Source organism: Spea bombifrons, chromosome 2 (genome assembly GCF_027358695.1).
Source record: "Spea bombifrons isolate aSpeBom1 chromosome 2, aSpeBom1.2.pri, whole genome shotgun sequence".
Lineage (NCBI taxonomy): Eukaryota > Metazoa > Chordata > Amphibia > Anura > Pelobatidae > Spea > Spea bombifrons.
Window position 1 is genome coordinate 77,373,766 of NC_071088.1, and position 26,485 is coordinate 77,400,250.

The 26,485-nt window shown below is 40.5% G+C and overlaps 2 protein-coding genes and 1 long non-coding RNA gene across 3 annotated transcripts in view; 2 read left to right on the forward strand and 1 right to left on the reverse strand.

Moving 5' to 3' along the window:
- Window positions 1-17,350, forward strand: part of LOC128472900 (sex comb on midleg-like protein 2) — a 43,233-nt gene extending 25,883 nt beyond the window's left edge. The window contains exons 8-15 of the mRNA XM_053454877.1: window positions 11,078-11,322; window positions 11,801-11,918; window positions 12,336-12,539; window positions 12,773-12,955; window positions 13,536-13,646; window positions 14,583-14,864; window positions 15,456-15,619; window positions 16,328-17,350. Of these exons, the coding sequence (XP_053310852.1) occupies window positions 11,078-11,322; window positions 11,801-11,918; window positions 12,336-12,539; window positions 12,773-12,955; window positions 13,536-13,646; window positions 14,583-14,864; window positions 15,456-15,619; window positions 16,328-16,453 (1,433 nt within the window). The 3' untranslated portion in view covers window positions 16,454-17,350. The remainder of the gene's footprint in view (window positions 1-11,077; window positions 11,323-11,800; window positions 11,919-12,335; window positions 12,540-12,772; window positions 12,956-13,535; window positions 13,647-14,582; window positions 14,865-15,455; window positions 15,620-16,327) is intronic.
- A 1,364-nt stretch (window positions 17,351-18,714) lies between these two features.
- LOC128472901 (uncharacterized) lies at window positions 18,715-19,184 on the forward strand. The gene is made up of 2 exons (XR_008346222.1): window positions 18,715-19,059; window positions 19,123-19,184. It is a non-coding gene; the product is annotated as an uncharacterized LOC128472901 (long non-coding RNA).
- A 1,194-nt stretch (window positions 19,185-20,378) lies between these two features.
- Window positions 20,379-26,485, reverse strand: part of RAI2 (retinoic acid induced 2) — a 32,619-nt gene continuing 26,512 nt past the window's right edge. The window contains exon 2 of the mRNA XM_053454872.1: window positions 20,379-22,677. Within this exon, the coding sequence (XP_053310847.1) occupies window positions 20,924-22,588 (1,665 nt within the window). The 5' untranslated portion in view covers window positions 22,589-22,677 and the 3' untranslated portion in view covers window positions 20,379-20,923. The remainder of the gene's footprint in view (window positions 22,678-26,485) is intronic.

Below are 26,485 nucleotides of genomic sequence, written 5' to 3' on the forward strand. Positions count from 1 at the left end.
TTTCTACTAAAGTGTTATTGTTGCATTTTGGGATTCATGTTTTCATACCACTTATACAAGTATCTGGGAAAACCTAGAATTTTGACTGAGTGTATAACTCAGCCTCTGCTTTGGAGACGTTTGGGCTAAAGGCAAGATATGGTTAACTTTGGTGTCGGAGGCAAATTCTGCCAAACTACTTAATTCATTCTCCACTCCCTGCGTGTCGTTTTTTGAAACTGTCAGACTCTAGCATCATTCCAGCATGACATAAAAAAAGTGATTTATAATTGCTCTAGAGCAGGGGCATCCAACATGTGGCCCGCGGGACCTCGAGGTGCGGCCCGCGTGAGATCGGCAGCCAGAATCACAAGAGCCCTGCTGCTTACTTGTGGGAGGGTCTATTCTCTGCTCCAGTCCTGCCTCCTCTGTGGGGAGAACGAGGGAGGCCGCGCCCCCTGCTGAAGTCAGTGATCGGCATTGAGAGAGCTATAGTGCAGGTAAGGGGGGAGGAGTGTGTTTGAATGAGTATGCCTGATTGAGGGAATGAATCTGTGAATGAATGAATTTGTGTGTGTGATAGCATGGATGTGTAAGTGCTGGAACCTAGGCATGATGGGACTGTGATTGCTGTTAACAATCCCACTCCTATCATGCCAAGTCAGCCAGTACATGCTGAAACCTGGCTAGCTGCCCCCTTGTGTATTGATGCTGCCAGCAGCATGGGGTCTGCACTTACAGCCACCCTGTACCAGCATGTACTGGCTGACTTGGGATGATAGGAGTGTGATTGCTAACAAATAACCGCAATCTGCTAACAGCAATCACAGTCCCATCATGCCTAGGTTCCAGCATTTACTGGTTGCCTGGGTATAAAAAGAGTGTGTTTGCTGTTAGCAATCACACTCCTATCATGCCAAGTCATATTGTTGATTTTTTTTTGTCCAGTTGTGGTGTGTTACTTTTAATAAAAGGGTGGTTACACACTAAAATTGGACAAAAAAATACCGGTACAATGCCCAGCCAACCAGTACATGCTGGAATCTGGGTATGCCTGAGATTGCTGTTAACAATCATAATATATCATTTTTTGTACAATTTTGGTGTGTGACTTACTTTTATTAAAAGTGTGTGGGGGGTCATTTTCAGTTTCGGCTAAGTGAACCCTGAATTTTTGGTTTTGGTCCAGAATTTTCATTTTAGTGCATCGCTAAAATAAATAGAACTATTTTATTTTTACTTATCCAGAATCCTGCATTTGTAGTCACAAAACTTTCTAGGCCCAGAAATCAGTGAGAGGAAAAGTAAAGGTTTTGTGTTATTTACTTTATTTTAATCTGCATATTTTATTAAAGGCCGTATTTTCTCACAGTGAAAAATGAGTGCGGCCTGCGCACGTATACAATTCTGATGAAGTGGCCCACTGCAGAAAAAACTTGGACGCCCCTGCTCCAGAGACAAAGGCAACATGTATTAACCCCTTCACATACTATTTGTTTGATCATATATATATATATATATATCATATATATAAAGAAAAAAATTCAAACATTTTCTCACTTTTATTTGAAAAATATTTTACTCATCCAAAAAAGCTAATAAAAAAACCTGCTAAATAAATTCAGCTATTTGTCCTGAGTTTAGAAATACCCTCTTTTTTTTTTTTTGCACGTTATTGGGCAATAAGTACAAGCAGTGTTTTGCTATTTCCAAATCTGGTCATTCTGCCCCATGTGCTATTTCGTGTATAGCTGGCCAATGCAATTTATCCCCATCAAACCATATATTTTTGAAAACTAGACATCCCAGTGTATTTCAAATGCCGGTATTTTAACACTTTCCATGCACCAATTTTACCACCAGCCTTTCTAAAAAAAAATTTTTTTTTTGTGTGCTTCAGGTATCAAACCTGAACCCCATCAAACCATTGTTTATTTATTTTTTAATTAAAAATTTGGAGATGAACAATCTGGTTTTAGTTTTTTTGCATTCATTAGTTTTTTTTTCTTTTCACATACAGGCAAGGAAATGTAATCTTGTCAATTAAAAACAAAAAACACATTTTTACTTTTCTGGCCACACTAACGCCTACGTATGTTCAGATGCCTTTCAGCACCGAGTAGGCTGAGTAATGCATAGAGACAGATGTTCTGTAATCATGCCCCCCCCCATATAGGGTTTACAGATTTAAGGTTTCCAAAATCAACATATGTGTTTGTCACGTAAGAGGCTTTATCATAGGTTTTCTTCAGAATGACCATGCAGTGTTAGAACGTACACACAGGTCATCGTCGGCTTTTCCCTCTCTGTGGATAACTTAGAAATGGATGTTTAAAAGCTAAAAAGCACTAGTGCCAAAAAAGGGCTGAATTATTTAAAAACCATTATAGACATTAATGGGTTGTTTTTGTTCTGTTAGTAAAATAAGAATAGCAGGATATCCGATATCCATTCCCATGGGATTCTTCAAATCAATAAATATTATTGTAGTATCTTGCAGTGAGAATTGACTTTCTTTTTATTAAGCAGATGTTGACATTTCAGCCAGTGTCATAAGCAGGTCCACGCTGGCAGGGCGTCAGAAGGGACAGCTTGAACCTCGGTTTCCTCCAGGAGCGACGGGTCTGCCTACTGTGCGTTTTGAAAAGACGAAGCCGGTGGCTTGAAGTCCGTACACCGGGTTGACGGATCCACCGGGACAGTATCACTCTGGGAAAATGGGCAGCTAAAAGCAGCAACACAAAGCGGGACTTGGAACGGAAAGTTGCAGGAGAGCTGAGGTTTCAGCTCCTTATATTAGTTATTCTTTATAAAGTGTTACCAATCTGCAAGGAGGCGTGACTGAGTCCCTCATAATGCATGATTCGATCTGTATGGTAAATTTCAAAACTTGTCATTGAATTAAATACACTTGATGCAGGGCCATCCAATCTGCCAAATATCTGTTTAGGGAATAAACTCCAGAGACAGGGGAGGCTTGTAAAATGATAGGTCCAGCAAGTAGGGGATGCTTTTATTTCTTTCTTTTGTTTCTGGCCAAATACTAGGTCAGTGGTCCCTGTAAGCCTGCACTCTCTCCAGTAACATGAGCATTTGTTAAGTTGCTTCAGTGTGCTGTTTTTTTGAGTTGCAGTAACGTGCTTATACGAACTGAATCAGCCAGAATCTTCGTTAGTGTATGGCTAATCATGTTTTGGAATCATGTTATTCTGTTAAGTGATTAATAAATAGTCTGTTTCATTCCTTTTGTCAGAATCTGACAAATTCACACATTCCTAGTGCATGAGAACCAAGGCTGTCTGAAAATTAAAACACAAATGCCCCTAATGTTAGCTGGAGTGACCCGGTGCAGCTGTCTCGCAGCTTTACATACTAACACCCACTGCACTTATTGTCTGTAGCATCTGATATAGCTAAAATACAGCTGTGACTTGTTGAGCACAAGTAATCTCACATGTTAAACGCCTGATCCACTCATATTAGTTAGTGGTCTGTGACGTGTTGGGATTTAATTTACTGTCAAACGGGGCTTTTTGTATCTCAGTATAATCTTGCTATATAATTTCCCCATGAGTTCGGTATAGTAGGAGGCAGATTATTAAAGGTACGATTCAGCGTGGAGAAACGCTTATATTTATGCAGTGCTCCCTTTAGGCTTCTGAAGCTCTTAACCTGTAGAAAATAGTTGAGGGCCACAGGGTTCTGATTTGCGGGGCCATTTTTTTTTTTTAAAATGGTGGCTTGCCAGTTAATTGCCAACTGAGCCTTCAGGCACCGTATCCTGTTTATTTAAGAAGTGACAACTTCTAAGAATGATGTGTAGTATGCAAAGCAGTAACCACCGGCGCTGTTTCCTTTTGTAAGATGCAGTAGTTGTCGGTGACTAAAATGTATTTCTGCACCATTCGGTATATAAACACATGCCAGTCTCTAATGATCATATTTATATTATCCCAGTCTTAGTGGATGGATTTGACCCAGTTGGCAAAAGACACTGTATGCGGTTGTAAAATCTAGGACACTGGCAAAAAAAAATCCCAAAGTGCGTTGAGATGCAGATGGTGTTCAGAAATCCTAGCAATTGCGTCTGATGAGTTCCAAATAGACCCCCATGCATTGTGTAAAACGGCTCTCGTCGGAACTACGTGTGGCCTGAGGGTTTTTCCGTGGATCGAGTTTAATTTCACAGTTATGGCATTCTTCACAGACAGCTGGTGGAAAAGGTCTGTAATACCCCTCTCTCACAGGGCCCAGCAGCGCATCTGGACCTTCTCTGATTTCTTAAGTTTGCCGTTAGGAAGTTGGTGGCCAGTTTGGCATCTTCCAATAACATCAGTATACATTTTTGTCTACTAAACTTCAGTGTTTAGTATCAAAGCTCGCAGGAAGGGCCAGTCAGGTATCTAAATATATGCTTGTGAGTTGAAAATGTACCAGTTTACACGCTAAGCGAATATCTGAATTTAACATTTGAAACAAGAGTGTGCCACCATCACCATTGCCCTTTGTGTCCTTGAGCCAGCGATGTCTTAACACAGTAGTCATTCTTACCATGGATAAGACTATTGTGGAAAACGTCACTTTGCTTTAGCTGCATCCCGTTGTGAACTGTCTAAAGTACAAAATAATAGTGAATAGATTTACCTTCCTCCAAATGTAATCATTTTTACTGTTAAGAAATCCTTTTACATGAGCCGTTGTAATCCGGTTTATGCAAATGCATACGCTTAATGATGTCGCTTTTGTGTTCTGGTTCTCCCTGTATCTCCCTCTTGTGTTCTGGTTCTCCCTCTATCTGATGCGTGATGTTATATTATGGAGGATAGAGTTAGATGATTCTGCATTGCTTGTGCTGTAATCCTGTAGACCACTGATGTATCATAATCATAAAGGAAACATGTCATCCACATTTACCCAAAATGACAGACACACAGGGTTCTGTTCAGTAAAGGAAGAGTTTCCTATGCATTATGAAGGTCCAACCCTAGTGAGCTTCTACAGGAAGAGCTTGATTGGCCCTGTATAATGCATAGTTAAATCAGGAAGGGTTAGATCAATGAGAAGTCTTCTCACCCGCTGACTTATACATTATACACATACATCATATACAGGGCCAGCTCAGCCCTTTTTTGCCGGGGTAACATGCTAGTGTTGCCCCCTCATGATGAATAGTGAAGTGAGTGTAAAACCACCACTCACCGTTTAGTGAATAAACCTCACAATGTAGTCTTCACAATGAGATATTTTGTGTACGTTGCAGAAATAAACAATGCTTGGAAGCCGCCTATTGCTCTGCTTCATAAAGCTACTTCTGTTCATATAAACATTAGAAAACTATATTCTTAAGCCAATAAATCAGTAGTCTTGCGTTTCTTTAAGGCGTAACTGTTTGCTGAGGCACAGACACATGTGCTTGTGGTCCGGAGGAAAGCATTTTACAAAGAGACTAATTATCTGAATACCAAACAAAAAAAAAACTCACTTGGTAAAGGAGAAGGAAGAAAACCTTAACTTAGTCGCTTTCCTTTCACAGGCTGCTCGGCCCCAGTCTTCTCAGTTCTTACTAGACGGAAATACCATGTTTATAAAGCAATAGGCTAATGCACGCAGTGTGATATGTGTAGGATCGCTACATTTACTATCATTTTATTTTTTTTCTGCCCATGAAATATATTTTAATATAAAAAAATTCTTCTTGGAAGATATAGTTTAAGATTTTTATTTTTTTTAAGATATGAACCCCCCTTCCCCCGTGTGGTATATAGTATGGCCCTTTGTGGACATTTTCCACTTAAGCTGTTTATGCATTTTCTGTGCATGCCTCTAGCTGTTGCCGGTGTGTCTTGTTTTAATAAGCTCTGCATTATTCCGCTCCGTGCTCGCTGCCAGCTGTTCTGACGTGACACTTCATATAGCTGCTCAAATGTTTCTTTTAGTTGAATCATTTGAATAAACCTTTCCGAGGTATTCCGCGAGCAATGCCTCCCGGCACAAAATCAGTTTGGAGGTGCGTGTATTTTTATTTATTTGTGTTAACCACTCCATCCAAGTGAGTTTCTCTGTCACAAATTGACCCTATTCAAAGTGATTCGCAGGGCTCAAAAGGGCCATTTATTTCTGAAACGTCAAACTCTAAGACACAAGTCAAAGTTTCTTTTTGTTCTAGTTCTTATTTACTTCCCCAATCTTTATAAGATCTCTCGAGACTTATGAACTGTTTTTCGGTTCTCGTGAAGCCCCTGCTTTTTCCCTCTTTCGCTAGATACATCATTGCTGGCCACTATGCACTTTTTCCTGGCTTCCCCCCCACTCCTCTCTTCTCCCTTCTTGATCGCTTTCCAGATCTACTGACCCAACAAAACCTTTGCAGTGCCTCCTCGGGTTGGGGTGATGGCAGGCTGAGCAAATGACTGATGGTTACTGTCAATACAGCTCACAGACAATATGAGATTATTTTATCAGTTTATCTTCCTTTTCTTCTGTCCCCTTTCATTCTTTCTTTTCTTCCTCTCTCACCCTCCCCCCCACCCCACAGCCGGCTTTCCTTTCATTCACCCCCACCCTCCCCACCACTACTAAATGCAAATATCTTGGTACCCATTTGCTAAGGTTTTTCAGGGCTGAACCGGCAGCAGGGGGGCTTTGTTTTAGGCTTGTGTCTGTTTTGGTCCTAGTGAAACTGAGAAACTAAGCAAGACGCTCTCCCTAATGTGTAGACCTTCGCACATTACTAAAAGGTAGGGAATATATACTGTCAGATGCTGTTTGTGGGTTTTTTGTTGTTGTGCTAAAACCTCACATTTGTTGTTATTTTCCAGAAGGAAAGCAGATATTTTATAAGTAGTAGTACATGATTTCTGTGTAGGGTTGTCCTAAGGCCATTATCGACTTCTGAAGTGATGTCCTATCTGCAACTGTGTATCGTATGGATTTGTTCCTTTAGTGATAATCTGACATGCAATACTTTGTTAGGGAAACACATTTGCCCTCTAATTAACAGAGATTTGCTTTTCTTTGCAGGGTCTTTTCTAAAGAAAGACCCAGTAGGGGCTAACAGAATTAACGGGTTTAGGGAATGCTTTGAGCGATGTATGTGTCTGTTCTAAAAGAGCATTCAGTTCTTATTTCATTCACAATGAGCCCTGATTTAAGAGACGTTCTCAAACCAAACCGCGGCGCTGCGTGTTAAAATCTTGAATACTTTCTGGGGTCACATGAATTTGTTGTTTGGTTATGCTGATGCTTTCACATAATGTTTGTAAATTGTTTACCATGGTGTGCATCCATGAATGTGTGTGCTTATAACTGGCAAGCATCCTGCTCATGTCTTTGTTTGCCATACAGAAGCAATAGAAGAAGTCATGATGTGCATCATATATACAGTATTTGTATTGTCTTGTACCCATGAAATCCCTGCTCCAGACTGACAATTGGAGGCAGCATTGATTGGACCTGGAGTATACATCCGAAATTGGGCCAGTACCCCCCTGCGGTTCTTTCATTATCATCTGCCGTCATGGTCCGAATTGTAGTGAAGGCAGGGGTAACGTAATGTACTAGAACACACTCCCCTAAGTGGCAACATCTTAATTACACTGTTGTGTATTAACACGAGGGTAATGCAGAGACCTGGGGCTGGACCTGATATACCCCCAAGCACTAACTGTACTGTGTTCATGATTTAGTGTTCTGGGCACTGGGGAGAGAACAGATTAACTCTGCTGTCAACAACACAGCAGGACATGTCATGCAACTAAGTGGCTACATCTTTGGCAGGCAACAGATTTACAGCACTCACACCGGTTAAACCAACTGGAGGGGGGCTGTTTCCGGATTGTCAGATTGATGAGGTAGGGTACAGTGATCCCAATCAACGCCCTGTTTCCTTAGACAGTATGAATTGCTACCTTTTTGGTGTCCTGGTAATCCTTATCTCCGTTGGAAACCAGAAGAACCTGCTGTTTCTTTTGCTTCCGTTCGCTGACAGCTTCCATGTACTTGGGAGCCATCCATCGGGTATATGCCATATTTTTCTAATTTGGCAGCTCTTGGACTAAAACAATATATGGATTAGAAAAAGATGGTTTATCTACAATTCTGGATGTTGCCACTAAAATACTTTCCTTCTTGTTCATGGAAGGTTGATCTTGTTATATACCAATGAGCAGAAATATTGGCACAACATTGAGTTTCCTGAATCTGGTTTGCTATACACTATGTATCTGTAGAGCGCATCGCTTTTGAGAGCTTTGCATGGCTTTAACATCTTCTTCTTAATCAGTTCCCACTAAGTTAATTGGTACAGGTTCCTACACGTTTTTCAGCTTCATGGTGTTAAGCACCATGCTATTTACTGAGAGCAGTAGAGCGTGAATCCAGGTGGTATTATTAACAATATGCCACTTCTGGCATCTAGATTTTGAACAGCTTTATTTTCTAGATAGAAACATGGAATTTGACGGCAGGTTGAAGCTATCTGGCCCATCTAGCCTGCCCTTTTTCCTAAATCAGTTCTTGATCTCTTAGATTCTGAATAGGGTTTTGTCTATCCCATGTATATTTAAATTCCCTAACTGTGTTATCCACATTTTTGCTGAGAGGCTGTTCCACTTATCTATCACTCAACAAAGTAGAACTTTTGTCCTAACATTTCTCCTCCTTTAAAATAACCTCCCCTCCTGTACTTTGTTAAATCTCGTATCCCCCTCTCTTCTCCCTCCAAGCTATACGTATTCAGATTCCCAAGTCCCTCCTGATAGGTATTTTATCCTGCAAATCATTTGCCATTTTAACCCTCCCCCTGATCTCTCCCCAATGTGCCGATATCCTTCTAGAGACGGGGTCTCCAAAATGGCACACGATACGCAAAGATTACGGGAGATCCGTAAAGTGTCAGAACCACCTGCCCTCATCCTGTTACTAATGCCTCTCGCCATACTACCCGGCACCCTGCTTTCTTTCTTCCTACCCATTATAACACTATCTTCTTACCTCGCAAATAAGTCCCAAGTCCCTCTCTTGCGTTCTCATAGACAGCAAAGTACCCCCTACATTTTGTCTGTGGGTTTTCACATCCCAAGTTTAAGGTTGTATGCCTCCCAAATGATGTTGTCCCGCTCTATATACTCTACTGTTATGCTGGATTCTGTGTATTTGCCCTGTGTATGACACAGCATTAAATGGCCCAGTTTATTATGGATGATTTCATTGCTCATGTATTAACATTCGCTATTGCCAAAGACGAGACCCTTTCATTTGGTCTGTGGCCGTCGAACCATGTGAGCTTCTAGAAAAGAGGGATGTGGGGTAGATGGGCAAGGGGACTTATGGCCTAAAGAGGGACTTAGTCCAAATTTGGTTTGTGTAACACAAGAAATGTCTGTTATTAAGTATTAAGCATGAAGCTGGTGTTGGGCAGACCTGTTAAAACAGACACATTTCATGTGGTGATGAGGCAGACTTGTACTGAATAATTCTAATACCAAGTACCTATATGAGAGAAAAGAATATTAAGTGTGTGAATGGCATAACTAACTGATGGTGTACAATGACATTTTGGAATTAAACTCATTGTTACTGTTAAGGGTTCTTCAAGCGTTCTCATTTTTAATTTTGTAGCTATTACCCCAATGTCTCTGTCACCTTTGCTTTGGGAACTGGGATTATAGGTCTGTATCTAGCAAGTTTATCTAGATTTGCATAATGCTGTGGAAACCTGGCGCTACTTATGTTGTACTCGTGGTATACGACATCCGCTGCTTCTTAGCTTTGCTGTGATTATATCTGTGAATTAAAAAGAAAAGCAAGCATTGAAATGACATCTAGCTACATCCAAACGCCATGTGAGGCAATATTACGAAACAAGTCGTCTGTCTCTGGTAGCGCGCGGCAATTTGGTAACCATTGAGAAGTGGATGGTTTGTCAATGTACTAGGCATACATTCCGTTTTGTTTGACGTGTGAAATAATCTGGGAAATTGTCAACTGTTGGGTTTGTGTTGCCATCTCCTGATGCCTATAATGTGCCAGTTCTTAGGGCCATCTGCCGATGGATGTCAAGGGACAGTCGCTAGGACCGCTTGTCTGCGCGGTAACTGCACCGTAAAACGGCTCTTTGCCCTGTGGCAGTGGCTCAGTGAGCAAGCCGTCCGGCAACATGGAGGAAGAAATGCTTTATAGCGTTTACATGCAGCTGAATTTCTATATATCCTGGCCGGGTGCTAGATAGGTGCGCAGTATTTCAATGACCCGTTATTTCTAAAACCGATACAACTTAATTTCATAATAGTCAATGTAATACTTACTTTTATTAATAATAATAATAATAATACCAGTAATCATAATATTATATATTTTTATATACTTTTGGGGTGGCTTTAAAAGAATATAAGTATCAAATTGGCTGATAAATCAGTAATTGCCAGAAATGAAAAGACCATAGCAGTTTCAGAACTAATTTATACATAATAAAAAATGTTTAGAAGTAAATGTGAGCGTGGGGTGTTAAACCTTTCATGCTGGAGTGAGGAGCAGTAGTGAAAACTATAAACAGTGTTAAATATTTTATTATTAAAAAAATAATAATGGTACAAATGGTTTGGTTAGATTTCAACTATTCTAGGAGAAATTGAGCAGGGTGCAGGTTTATGTCAAATACATACATATAAAAACACTAGAAGAACACGGCCCCCTTCAACGTGTGCCCTCGGCTTCGGTAAGACAGGACCGGATCTGTGGCCTCCGCTTTCCGCACAAATATCATAGATTGCTGGTTTTAGGTAAAACTGTCGCAAACTGTAAAACTGTTTCGTATCCTTTGGGGTGTGTGTGTGTATGTGCGCACGTACCTATGGTCTACTTAACACACTTAAATAAAACAATAGATTGTAAATCTGCAAGCGGAGGAACCTCCTCCTGTACCTGTGTGCCTTCAGATGTGCCAATGTATATATTGTCCATTTAAACGCAAATTTTTATGTTTCATTTTTACTCCCCTCTGATTGTAACCACAGAATCTGCTGCCGTTCTGTAAAATGTAACCTTGGCAGGCTGAACATGAGTACCGATTTCTTATGACTGTGATTTTAACTTGTTACAGTGTCTGTCTTCAAGAACACAAGTATTTCTGCATCGCCCGCAAAGGTTGGCAGACGCTCAATGCAGTCCCCTCAGAAACCCGCAGCGGCCCAGAAAGGGAGAAAACCTATGGGCAATAAAGCTCCGGGCCCGGCGGCTACTGCGCCGAGGAGAGGAAAGCCTCCGAAAAACGCTGCATTAGCAAGAAGTGCACTGTCTGCTGAAAGCCTCAAAACTAGGAGGAAGGGATTAAAGCCAGGGAGAAAGGTAACATTTACGCCGGGTTATTTAGGAGATCTGAGGGAGTTGTATCGTACATTGAATGGCTCCTTTTGTTTAAAAATCGTTTATTATGTTTAGGATGTGAAAACTGATTTGTACAAGGACTTTGGAAGCGCACCTGAATTACTTGTGCGCTGCCATTGCTGATCATTTTCCTTCACCTGGAGTATGATTTACAAAATCACAACTTTTTCAACAGTTGGCCTTTTTTCTTAAATCAGAAAACGGTTTTGTGACACAGGATATTACAAAAAAATAAGAAACTTTTACAACCCTTGATGTAAAACATTTTTGTGTATGAGTCTGTTTCTGGGCCAAGTGCTTGCTAATAAATGCTTAGCATTATTTGCGGGAAATAATTTTATTAACATGGTCTGTCGTTGTTTGGGTTTGTACTGTCACTGTCTTTACTTACACTTTGCAGACTTTACAGGACATTGAATGATATGGTTACATTTTTCAGAAAGAAAACACATTACATTCTCCTCTACCTCCTGCCAACTCTGCCGATATCGGTAAATCTCACATCGTTAAAGAAGGGGGTGGTATGATGGGGTCCTCCACAACTGTGATCTCTACAGGTAAATCTCGTACCGGCCCGCAGCTCGCTCTCAGAACGGCTCGGCCTCTCTAATGTGTGATGACTCTCCTGCCATGTTGACGGCACAAGAGCTTGTGCTCTTATTTGGTATTTTTAACGAATAAGCCCCTCACGGACAGCCCTGACTTTCACTGGGCATCTAATCCTTGGATACCAGCTTTTGGCCTGCACTTCTTGATAACCCTTTTCAGATCCCCTCCCCATCATAGTAACTTACTTCTCTGTATATGTATACAAAATGTATTGTTGGTTGCTTCATATGTATGAGAGTATGAGATTTTATGGCAGAATGAAGAGATTAAAGTAGCCAGTGTGAGTAAATAAACCGTTGTGTTGTGACAAATGACATTTCTCCTTTTCCACTGTGTGACTCAGAATATGCGTTGGACTTTTTCAGTTTGCGTTTATGTTAACAAGCACGGGAACTCTGGTCCCCATCTCGATAAGAAGAAAGTGTTGCAGCTTCCGGACCATTTTGGGCCTGGTCCAGTCAACGTTGTCTTGCAGCAGGCAGTGCAGGCGTGTGTGGACTCTGCCCACCATTGTAAAGTAGTCTTCAACTTCCTGAAGCCTGGTCATCACGGAGGAGAAGTAATAACGGGTATGTCTTATTTGGTCAAATTAAGACCAAAACTTGTTTCTGGAACAAATATACAACCTATAGGAGATAAATAAGCAACTGGGGACAAGAGCTTTACCTGCACATTGGTATTTTTCTTGTTAGAGTGACATTAATGTCTTGCATGCTCTCCGCAATCAGAATATGTCAAGTAACAATCAGTGAATTACTAATGCAAGAGCTCGCTGTATGATCCTTTCTAATTTCCTTCGCAGCTTCCTTTGACGGGGAGAAGCATTCTGTTTACCTGCCACCCGTGAACAGCGCATCGTTTGTTCTGCGCTTTCTGGAGAAATTGTGCCACAGTCTGCAGTGCGACAATTTATTCAGCAGCCAGCCCTTTAGTCCGTACATGGCAAGGACACACAGTCCAGTAGACTTCGACAGAAGCAAATCCAGTAAGCACGTTCTGTATCCATGCCTCTCCGGAACTTTATTTTAGAAAACTCAAATCAGTAGACAATAGATGATGGTTAATACGAGCAAAACTGTAAATTATCCGTGTTTGTATATGTTCTAACATTGCTGTGTCAATCAAAGTATTTGTTTGTAGAATATGGTTATGTATGTTTGTGCAGGTAGTTGTGCATCTGCCAGCCCTGCGATACTAACCTTTTGCCCGTTTGTGGTTAGATTAGTTTATCCGGCTACAAAGCATGCTTTGGTTTGGATATACCATTATGAATGCCTTTGGTGTTACGACATAACCAAATTAACAGGGAGCTGAAATGACTTAATGGCAGGTGAAGTTTCATTCATACCGCTGGAGGAAGGCAAGATACCGCCAAACAATCACTATGCAATCATTTAAGCGATTGTGCTTTGTGTAGTGTGCCGAGCAAGGGATAACCTGAGTTCTAGGAAGATGCACAGTATATATTTATGCATATAAGAAATGAACACTTGTTTGGGGAGGGCGAGAGACTGTTTTATAATTGTACAGTTTATAACGCAGAACTCCCCCTCTTCCGATTGCAGCAAAAGAAGAAATGGCTGACAGGAGCAACAAGAGGTATCCACAAGAGTCTCCCCCTTACACAGCTCCACTGTCCCCGAAGCTACCCAGGACAGACGCACATCCTACCGAAGGTTTGTTATCTGACAATCAGATAAGACAGCACTGTTTATATTGGAATGGTTTTATTTAAAGAAAATGCTTCCTGAATCACACCATGTATGCAGAGACATTTTCTCTCTTACATAATACCTCTGCAGTACTCAAACAAGTCTGATTTCATACTTGGCTTCAACAAAACTGGATATTTTTTGTCTCTAGTCCACAAGCAGTTAATTTTTTATTGCTCGGGGGTTTGCTCTTCACCAGTACCAAATTGTCCCGTTGGTTTAGGGATATGTACTCATTTTTGTGATGCGTCGTGAGAACACATATGCGCAGAATCTAATGAAAATGAAAGGACTTTACATTTCTTATTGCTTCTGCTAGATGAGCGTGTGGAAACAATGATTCCGTTTACAATGTGTACGTTCCCTAACTGTCCTGGACTTTTAATCCATGCACTTTACATAAAATACTGTTATGGCATCATGTCATTACAAGTTACAACCTTCAACTAAATTCAGGTCCATCTTGACAATCAATACGTAATGTTAGCCCTTGTGAAATGGAGCTTGTTTGCACAAATTGAGGCTAAACAGCAGATTTCTTTAAACAGTCCAACAGTCAGACAGTACTCTTTATCATATTGTCTTGTGTTGAACAATACAATGGTATATTGTTAATCGCCCAAGAGGCGCTCTGGCTTATGAAAGCCAATCTAGGAATGGACTTTGTTAACATTGCTATAAAGAACCAGCTTAGTGTGGTGTTTGAGCAGGGAAGTCACCCAAAATATCACAGGGCTGACAACAGTCTCCGGATCCGCAGGTGAAGGAAGTTTATAGGAACACAATGATTCACCTACATTGACATACTTATAAACACCTTGGGTTCAGCATAACAGACATAGAACAAAAGTTATACAACGCCATGACTACTTGCTTATATCTTCATTTATGCCTTTACAGCAGAAACATTACCAGCAGAGGAAAATGGCACTCCCAAAGATCATGGGTATTCTGAGGAGTCCATGGACTCTGCCCTAAACAGTGTAAATCCTCCCAGCCCAGCCCATCGGACCACAGCAGAGTTTCGGAGCGGGGGCAGCACACCCACGTACTACAGAACCTCTCTTCAGTCGGTGACTCCTACCTCAAATGCTGCTCCTCTTCTTCGGAGGTCTTCAGTCTCAGCAGGCAACGGCTGTCTCTACGATGCCGGCAGAAACCGGATGCAACGGAGGATAGAAGGTACATGTCCCGAAACCTGGCACTCTCTTTACACATTAGCACACAGTAAAGTCTTCGTGTTATTGAGACACCATTACCGTTTTTTTTTACAAGGCAGCTGTTTGTTGGAAAGGAATGGAGTCAGGGGATGTGCAGTGTGGGTAGACGATTTGTGCACATTGATTCTGCAGAAACATTTGCTAGTGGCATGGAGAATTGCTTATTTCCCCTTTGTGAAATGCCATTATTACGTTCACCCCCCCCCCCCCAAAATAAATTCACTTCAACCACCTTAAACTGCTTTGAGATTAATTGTATCAGTCTCTATCATGCTCTTTAACCCCTATACCGCTGCCCATGTCTCGCTTAGATCTCTGTGGTTAGTATTGCTTTATTTTTTTATCATTTCGAAAGACCCTCCTTAAAATGAAATATTAAACCAATAAAAAGGTAATTTTTTTTATATTGCAATACTCATTTCTTTTAAATTATATAAATATGTATAGCACACACATTCTGTAATTACAGGGATGGAGCTTTCCTTTTAACATTGTCATAGCACATTTAATTTATTTTTCTTTATTTTTATTATCTTTTTACATGAAATTCAAGTGGCTAGTTCAACGACAGGACCTGAGCTTCAGTCCCCAGACCGAGATACTTCAAGAGTAAACAGTAAAGATCCAGCCACCTGGACCGTGGATGATGTCATGCGCTTCGTTAAGGAAGCAGATCCCCAAGCCTTGGCTCCTCATGCAGAATTGTTCAGAAGACATGTACGTACTCATTAAGGTTTAACCCAATCTTTCCTAGACCGTGATTATCGCCCAAAGTGATTCGAATGATTTTCTGTTTCACCTTTGTCTGCCACAACAAATGCTGAACCTGCATGAAGCACATTGCATTGTGTTCGGTCTTATAGGATGTCAGAAGAAATGGTATTATTGCACAGATGTTAACCAAATCATATATCAAAAGTAATCAGTCTTTACTAGCACAATGTGCAGATGAAAATGCAACTTAATGTTTTGCCTTTAGGACTTCTTCAACCATATGTCACAATGTAGTCCTCATAACAAGTCATGTTTTCAAATCTTCCTGGTCGTATGCCAGTGAATCATGAGGTTCTAAGCTCATGTAATGCTAAAGTTTCAAGCTCAGGGTAGCTTTGGAAATGAAGCATTTTCCTTAAGTTTTCCTTTTCTTAAAATGAATTCCATAGCTCCCATGTGTCTCTTTATAAGGCACAGTCCCTGTTTGGGACCCAAATCTCTCTGTCCCTCCACCACCCCTGGTTTCTGTCTTATCAACCTAAAATCATACATGTTATCACTATTGGGTTTTATTCTAATGATTACACCAACCAGGACTTTTTGCCCATTAGCATTCAAAACCCTTTGCCGCTTATAACCCGATTGGACAATCGCATGTTTCAAAGTATACAAATGTAATAGATTTTTCCCTATACGCCTGTGTTTTTGCAGGAAATCGATGGGACTGCTCTCTTGTTGCTTAAAAGTGACATGATAATGAAGTACATGGGCTTGAAGCTAGGCCCGGCCCTGAAGCTCTGCTACCACATCGAAAGACTTAAGCAAGGGAAGTATTAGAAGAAGGCCGGCAGCCGTGCTGAACTTTCACAGGATTTACCTCTCTGTTTCATGAAACCCAGGTTTCATCCAAGCCATCATCTCTGATATGCCTCAGTTTGCTACAAAAATACCTCCTCTGTACAGTAGTGAAGATGCTACATATGTAAAGTATTTTTTATGAACTTCACTATTCTTGTATTATATAAAGTTGAAGGGGTGCTCGTGGATGTTTAAAAAAAGAGACTGATCCGTTGCCTTTGTGAGCACTGCAAGATCAAGAAGATGCGTGCTGTACACAGACCGGCACAGTTGTTGTTTTTGTAACCAAAAGGCTAAATCCCAAAGCAGCGTGTGTCGTGAAGTGGATGAAAAGAGAGAATAAGTTCAAGGCCAGGATTGCAAATGAAATGTTTAGAGAAGCAGCAGTCGATCTTACGTCCGCATTTAAAGTAACATTGGCAGCTACTCTTTGTGTCGTGACATCTATTTTTCTTTTTCAAAGCCTGGAGCTTTTTTTTTTTTTTGAGGGGGGGCAATCCCCCTACATTCCTGAGAATAATAGACTTTGAAGGTTTAATGCAGATGACAAGTTCCTAAAGCGCAATTGTAACGTGGGCCAAAAAAGCCTTTACATTTCTGAAGGGATCTCGGAGCATACCTTTGCATTGAATAGCTATGGGTTGTGTTTTTTTTCTTCACAGGTTGTTGGTTTTAGTTCTGGATGAAGCAGTCTTATCAAATTCCTGTCTGTGAGCATAATAAGTGGCAAGTCCATGAGTGTTCCCTATATTATTATATTTCAGCTTTAGTCTGCTTATCTCTGGAATCCATTGCCTTGTTAACCAGTCCAGTATTGTCGGCCCATCTCCGTCTCAATCCTCCTCGTTGCCTTCAGAAGAATAAACAAAATCAGTATGGACCCTATCCATGGATATCAGAAACATGCAAACACTGACGTGACGCGAACGTGTCTACATTCGATGGCTTTAAATTTCTTAATTATTTTTAACACAGGTTACCGAAGGAGAAGGGAGCTATATGGGACTATATAAAGAGCAGGGTTTATAAAACATTATAGGCTTATATTAGCCCTAAAAATAATATATGCCCAACTTTTTCTTTTTTAATGATTGCCTTAATAAATGCAGAAACTGTATGTTTTCTACTGGTATTGACATGCTTATAGGGAGACAGAAGCTCCGTATTTCTGAAGCATTAACTATTTTTTTAGGACTTTATATTGTCGAATACACGCTAATAATCCATATGATTGCATGTGGCCAGGAACACTTTCTGTACCCTGTTGTGTGAACTCTTTCAGATTTAGGACAAATCTGCTCCGTGCTGCCTGTCCCGTATTCTATGCAATTTTCAGTGTTACAATATTTCATTTATTTAAAGTTTGGTTAGTAGTAGACTCTTTTATTTCATTGCCATTAGACGGTAACATATCTAAAACAGATGCCACGTTTTCTGTGCCACATTTAATCACAGGTTACCGTCACTGCTGGTGTACATTTCCCACGTGGAGGACAATGAATGTACAATACAGGGCAGCTAGCAACCGTTACTAAGGAAGCTGTAGTATATAAACTATTTTTATTCTACTTTGGATCAACTTTTGTATTAAAAAAAAAAAAAAAAAAGTCAAAATAAGTGCTTTTTGCAAAATAACTTGTATGAAAAGGCTCTGTTTCTCAGGTTATTATCAGCTATATTCTGTAGTCCTAGGCGTTACTTATGAAAAGTACTGCCGGTGCAAAGTTTAAAGATGGCCTTATCAACATAGCAACCAACAGAATAGTAAATACGAACATTCCATATGGCTGCTATGGCAATAAGAACACATTTCATTCTTTGCACCAGCTTTATGAATAATTGTTTGTGTTCCCGTTTGTGTTAATGGCTACGGCAAGCTATGAGATTTTAAACATTCTTTTATCCCGCAATGAACTTTCTTAGTTAAAACTGGCTGTACAAATAACCATATGCACAGATGATAAAACTGTGAAGCTCTTGTAGAGAAAAAAGTTCCTTGTATGCTTGCTTATCATTGCCTCGACAAAACTATGGCCATTTCTCTGAATCATGGCGATATGAACAACTAATGGGCAAGTGTAATTACATGAATGAGACTGAAGGCGTCGTGGAAAACCTAATTTAAGTAAGACTGCTTGTTAACCGGTGGTCTTCTGTTGAATTTTGTTCTTTTAAGTATTTAATTAATGCATTTTTTTATTAAATCTCAAATTGCCATTGAAACAGAGTTTCTTCTGCTCCCTTACCCCCGATGGTGTGGGTTTGCTGTTTCTCCTTATGTGAGCACACAAGACCTGTGCTCATCTTAGGGGATGCTGGAAAAATATGCCCCATAGGGGCAGCGCCAGATTACCCACCAAGCACAATAAACATGGTGTCCTACAGCTCAGAGTAACATCATAGGATAGTAGAGAACATCAGCTCTCCCACGTGCTGTGTTGATCTAAGGTACTGCGGCGATTCCCCTCCAGTCTGTTAGGACTACAGTAGCAGAGTGTCAGGATGTGACATCATATATCTAAACTCTACATCCCTAAGTATATCATGTCATATCCTGGCACACAGCAGGGGGAGTTCACTGTTCAGTTATCCGCAGCCGCGGGGAGCTCTGTGCCATCTCCGTATCTTCACGGAAAGTAGACAAGAAGGGAGATCCAAGTGAAATGAGTTAAGGGTCATAGATGCAAATAGTAAATGTGAGGTTAGACAAGGAAGGCGAAAAAAGTTAAGAATAGAGCCATGGTGAAAAAGTGTGGCAGGGATAAAGGGCTGTCGGAGATAGCTAAGGGAAGAGAAGGTAAATGGTTTTTCACCTGTGTCTCCTATTGGTTTTTTGTTTGTTTTTTTACCTTTGCTGTATTCAGCCCAGAAACGCACGTTGAGAAACTCTAGGATCAAGGAGATTGTGCACTGTGTCGGAATGCACAGCTATACAGAATGTTGTCTTATTTATTAAAAAACACTCTTCATGGAACTCATTTCTCAGAAATGTTCATATCATTCTCAGGGACACAACTAAGTTACAGGGCGCTAATGTCAGCTGAAGAGCACATGCAGAACATTTTGGTAATGTTCCTACGCAATGTATTTAAGTATTTTATAGCCTGGTATTTCTCTACCAATGATTGCAAATCTGATTATAATTTGTTTTTAACACCGGCAGCAATAAGTTAGGTGTTTATGTTGCAATGTGTTACCTCTGGTAAAACACCAGGCACCCAAAAGGTCACTAGGAATATAAGAATGGATTGTGAATGCCAATCATTTATTTCTTAAGTATCTCTAAAATATTTTTAAATGGATGTACTTATCTTTATGTCTTAAATAAAGTGTCCTGATCTATTTTGTTGATTTTACTGACCCAACCAAAATGGTGACATGTTGAAGTAAATAGCTGGAAAGGTGGGATTAGTGGAAGGGGGCATATGAAGTTAACATCCAAAGGGTATACAGTGGTCACATATTGTCATTATGGTAAAAATTGCCATTGCTTGTGAAAGGGTTAATATGTCAATATATATCAATGTCAATGTATAGGGGTTAGGATCAGACTGAATCTAGTATGTGACAGCTCCTCTTTCAATGCCCTTCATAAGACATTTTTTAGTTTGTGTGAATTTAAGTGGATCCCCTATCAAGTGTCACACCAGCGCAAGCTGTTTCTTCAAATACTGCTTGCGACAAGGCATGCCGGCTAAAGTGGAGAAGCCACAAGCTTGTCGGTAATCAGTATCGGTTGTCCGGGATAAAGATACTGTCTGTTTTGTTGGGGAAATACTATCAGCGTCAGGACACTTTAAGGTAGTATCATACCCATTGGGTGGCATCTATATAAAAAAACCAAACAGCTGCAGGTCTGCTTACTAACGTAAAACCACAACCAATGACAAAACATGGCGGCTCATTAACACATACAAACATTTATTTTAAATATGCAATGTAGCTATTTAATATTAAATACAGAATTAAAGCAATAATTGGCAATAGAAACAGCTCTGGCAAATCCGTTATTCTAATAAAAGCTGCATAAAATATGCGATCCATTTCAAAATAGGTGATTTTTAATGGACGTTATGCCAATATAAGTAAAAAAAAAAAAAAAAAAAATCTTGAAAAGCTATTTACTTCTAATCTCCCCAAACTCTTCCCCATTCCCTTATAATAATAAATTACAAAGATCTATCCAAAAGAGGAATTAACCCTTTGCTGGCTTGAGGGTATATGTAGAAAGGTTATACACTTCCTGGACTTTACATGGGTTTTTTCCCCGATATGGAAACACGTTTTGTCCCTCTGGCACATATTTGCATGGATAGGAAGCAGTGGCTCTGGATCTGTTGCTTAAATAATGAGTACAACGTCTCTTGCGATTTATTGACAGATGTTTCTTGGTTAATGTTTGTAATAAAATTCAGACACCCAATAATAATCCAAAGGTAGCAACATAAACTATTTCCTGGGGAAAAAGGCGGCCAGCCTCTGCTTTTTGATTGGAAGGATGTGTATCTCTTGTGAATTCACTTTCTTTAATTTAACATTCCGGCTTTTTACGGGTTTACGCAATCCATCAACACCTTCCCTAATCTCTGCCTGGTTCTTTGCGTCATAGCATTGCATGGAGGAGTCCTGCGGTAAGTCTCTCTTAAAAGAAAAGTTTTTAGTAGAAACGCCTGAAAGCCCTTTTATTTTGCCGCAAAAGATGGCAGGCACAGCATCTTTCACAGAGACAATGACTTTTGCAGTTTGGGAACTGCTGACAAGCTCAATGTTGTTGCCAGGTTTTGGCTCGTAATTAGCTCGACTGGCTTGTTCAGCGACCCATTTCTGCTGGCGCAGCATTTCAGCAGAGCTGGTGCAAATAATTCTGCTGTCCTGTTTCTGTATCAACTCGGAATGCATTAGAGGTTGGTTAAATGATGTGGTAGCAGAACAGTTCTTACTTGTGGAATGACCCAAAAGTTCTGTCATGGAGCCACATGACACGGACATGTTAGCATTTGTGTTTCCATACCTCTTGTGCACGGGAACTGACAGATCTAAAACACCATCGTCCTCAAGAACCTGGCTACTTATATCATCCGTCTTAGCTAGTGGTTCATTTTTCAGTGAAAGATCCAGTGCTTCATTTTCATTTCCCATTTTGATGACTGAGTGACGGGCAAATTGTGAGAACTCTGATTTTGCGGTGAATTCAAAAGGTTTGACTTCTTCCTTCTCCAGTGGTGTTTGGGTTCCCTGGCAGATCTTTGGGGTTTCAGGTGTAGGTTTTTCTTCATGTCCTTTAGACTCTGTCTGTGGCACAGGGATAGGGATTGGAATAGGTATAGGCACTGGCACAGGCAGTGGAACAATTACAGGGTACGGTACAAGGAGCGTAGCAGGAGGAACAAGTGGAGATAAAGGCGAGCTAAAGGCCTGTGGTGGAATGGAATGAAGGTTGCTTGTGCCGTAATCAGGAGCGACATGACACGGAGACGGTGCTCCCAAGCTGTTTGGGGAGGGAAATAAGTCCTGCAACACTGCTGGAAATCCTGGAGTTTGGAAAACTGAAGGCAACACTGATTCTTGTGTTGGGCTGGAAGTTTTCTGATCTAAAATTTGTGGCTGACCAATTGATGGAGCAGTTCCTGGAAAGAGATGGTTTTGTATGGTGGTAGCAGGACATTGAGTACCTTGGGGCAAAACCAGTGGAGAATTTAGGTGCTGAAACACATGTTGCTCCAGAAGAACAGGCAGTGGGACAGGCCCTTGAGCTGTTATGACATAAGGAGTGCTACCGTTAGTGCTCATCTGTGGTGAGGTACCACCCGCCACTTGCCAATGTATTGGTAAGACCACAGGACTTTCTCCAAGGCAGATTGGTTGGAGCACAGTAGCTGCCACCTTTAGCGCTACCCCGCTCTGCGATTCGGAAGTAGGGCTAAGAACTGGCGAGGCTGGTACAGTCACTAGTGGGGAGAGGGCCTTTTTCATCAGGCCTGAAGAATTAATATTCCATGCTTCTGCAGTAATCAGTTGAGCAACCCCATTTTCAAGCTTATTGTTTGAGATCGTTGAAGGAGGATTGTTCAAATCCATTGGGACTTCTGTGGTTTCCTTATAGAGTTCCTCCATGTTTCCTGCTTTATACCTGTATGAACTCTCACTGCTGGTGGTTACATGCCTTCCATATGCATCCTTATCAGTAGTCTCATCCTGTTGGTCTATTAAAATAAAAGACACCGTTAGTGTACAGAATAGCGCAAAGCTAAAATTACAAGTGAACAATGTGATGGCGAGACACGAACAGAATGTCTTAATGTTGGAACGGTAGCGTATATGTATGTACATAAGTGTGTGTGTGTGTGTGTGTGTGTGTACATATATTTTTGTACGAAAGTTACCAATCTCAATATTAATGAAAAGTCTTCTTTATACACTAACTTTAACTAGACTTCATTCCATAAAAGCTACTTTGTGTGGTTCATTCACTAAATCAATTATTGTGCAATACTGGCATTGTTTGGGGTTTAATGCAGGTTATGTAGAAAATGCCATTACAATGGAAAACCAATGGAACAGATAGATGATTCTTCTATATTTCCCAATATGTAATTCTTATCGTGGTTCTGCTGCAGTGATGATACAAGACAAACTATGTATTCACACCATGAGGCTGGTAATCCTTGATGTTGGATAGTGTTAAAAATATAAAATAGATACTTGAGAAAAATGTCTAAGCAGGAAAATGCACACAAGATGTGATGATGGTGCAAATGGTGACATTACTTCATCATATACATCAATAACCACATAATGACTCCTGATCACTAGAGTACACTTCTATCCTCAGCAAACGCCAATAATACTGAACAATGCTCGGGTATTAAGTACACTCACGTCCTGCTGAGGCTACAGGTACATCACATTGGTCAGGAACCCTTATCTAGGAGGAGGTACATAAAAGCTCTGGAACCCAACTCCCACTCATCCCCCCCCCCCTTTGTCCTTTTCTAGGAGGATATTGGCTGGATATGAGTCTAAAAGTCACAACAACGTGCATAGATAAAGTAGAAAATGCATTTATACTGTTTCTCTAAGTTAAAGACTTCTTATAACTACTAATAATCGCTAGACAGAAGTGTTTCTTTGTGTATATTTGAAATGACGAGAAGCATGACACTGTATGATGGCGACTGAGTTGCCTTTATACAAATTGTGCTCAACATGGTTTGAAAGAAGCCGTGGTATGTTTCAGAACGTTTCTGTTTCCTGAAATTCCCCATCGCTTAAAGAATAATTTAACCCTCCTCTGCCATTGATGTGGTTACATTTGTTCTATGCAGCAAACCATCATTTTAAACCATAATTCTAAATTGGGTTTCCACCAGCCCACATTTGGAGACTCATGTTACCCTTTCATAAAGCTAAGTCAAAATATGAGGTTGGTTTGTTAGACCGTTCGTTTTGATTACTAAGGTTTTGTTATGTCATCTTTTTTGATGTAACAGGGTCACAATAAACTTTGCCCAGTATATCAAAGTAGGTTTCGTTTGGGAACTCTAGTACTATACGTTTTCAATAAATGATTATTTGCAGGTTCCCTAGAGTGTCCCGAGCCGGTAGAGGAAGCTATCTCCTGGTTCTCTTCTATGTTACCATGCAAGTGTATGGTAGAGAGGGTGCTGTAGATAGTTTGCCCAGGAAGCTATGGACCCTACGGCCAGCCTTGATTGTATTTGTATGGTTCCAGTCTGTGGGACTGTGAGGTGTTAAAGGTTTTCCAATGACCTCACATGAACACAGGGGACTTTTTGATCTCTGCAGGTGGCTGTGCCAAAGTGGTATAGCTGTGGATCTTACTTACTGGCACCCAAGGACTAGGTTTGAAAACCAGCTCATCGCTGCTGGTGCATCTAGACATCGACAAAACTTTCAGAGTTTGTATGCAAGGGTGCGCTACCAATACAGTTTCTTGTTTGGGATATTATGGCCTTGTCTTATTGAGAAAAAAGTGTATAGAATCAGCCATGTCAAATTTACACATTTGATTATTTTTCTAAAAATTAAAGGGACATTCCTGCCATTCTATGCACTTTAATACCTTAAAGAGAAATGTCAGCCTTCATATGCAACTTAATGCGTATAATAGCTGCGTGGTTTCATGTTGTCTGTTTTGCAGAATTCCTCCACATGCATTTGTCCCGTTCCCCACCCCCAGCTATTTTATTTGGTTTAACGCATCTCCCTGCATTGGATATACTCGCCTCCAGTCAGCTCCAATGCAAGCTTGTGAATGGCATGTGCGGAAAGTCCTCCTTTTGATCTAAATGAAAGCACTTTTCGGCCACTGACTGACTGCTTTAAGCTCCCAATCTATGGCAAGAATAGCATGATCATAAAGAAGGGGAGCGCAGCCTCATAAGTGCTTTATTTAATTGGTGTGTCAGGGGTATTATACCGTCCCTTTAATAATTTAATATGCATTCTTTGTTGAGGATCCTGCCTACTTGGGTTCCTATGTAAAACACCCTGAGGAGCTGCTTGGCCACGGTCAGGCAGGCTAGTGTGTTAACAGCAGGAATGGCTCACAGTTGACTCTTTCATTTGTGATTAGACCATAATATGACATTTTAAGTCCATTAGAAAAGCTAGTATGGCACGGATAGGTGTTGAGCTTGTCTTGGCAGGCGGAATGCAGTTCATTAATTGTGGGAGCTGTCACAAAGGGCAAGATGACCTTGAGCCATTTCAAAGGAGTACTGCACCTGTTTCACCAGTGTTCTGCTTAGTGCGGGTGTATACAAAAAGCTGAGCTTTTAGTCATTTTTATTTGCAGATGAAAGCGCTTTGTCATGTCTGCTGTAGCCTCTGTTCCATTTGGGGTTACAGCACAGTGTTATGAAAAGCTAATCGCATATGAATATGTTAGGGGTTCAGTAAATTTACTAAAAAGGAATATATACCCGATTGCACCTGGTCACAGAGCTACATTAACAATTGATATAACTGAGTGTGCATTGTTTGGACTTATTATTTATACAGTCCAGACCAGCAAACTGCTAAAAAAACCAAAAACACTTCTTTTATAGAGGTGGTAACACTTGCCGATGATCAATTACTCAAGCATTTGAGGAAGGCCCTTTTCCAGCATGACTGTGCCCCAGTGCACAAAGCAAGGTCCATAAAGATATGGTTGGATTAGTTTGGTGTGGAAGAACTTGACTGGCTCTGACCTCTACCCCATCCAACACCTTTGGGATGAACTGGAACAGAGATAGTGAGCCAGACCTTCTCGTCCAACATCAGTGCCTGACCTCACAAATACTGACCTCACAAATGCTCTACTGGATGAATGGGGACTAAGTCCCACAGAATCAATCCAAAATCTTGTGAAAAAGCCTTCTCAGAAAAGTGGAAGCTGTTATAGCTGCAAAGAGGGGACCTACAAATTAATATCAATGTGTTTAGAATGCAACGTCATAAAAGTCCCTGTTGGTGTAATGGTCAGATGTCCCAATACTTTTGTCCATATAATGCACATATGTGTATCTGTGTGACAGATTTTTACCATGCTAGTTTAAGTTGTTTTAGCTCAAATGCGACAATTGTGTGCAAAGATTATTCTAAGCAACTCAAACGGTAAACTTCAAAACAATGACGTTTTAATATTTTCGATTTCAATCACCTTTGATTTTTAAATCATGCTATTATAAACAATGGTAAATGGACCATTGGAATAATGATCTAATGTACCTGATCCATGTGTTTGACTTAGTCTGTCAGTTCTAGTTTTGTCATACCCTTTGAATGTATTCAGTGTAATTATAAATCTAAATACATAACAGCTATTTTGCCCATCTAGTCTGCCCATTTTTCCTGATGTACGATGTACAAGACCTTAAATCAGTCCTTGGTCTTGTCTTATATTTAGGATAGCCATATATGAGTCCCATATATGTTTGCATTCTCTCACTGTACTAGCTTCCAGCACTAAAAATAAAAGAAAATAATAATAGTTGGTTTATTAGT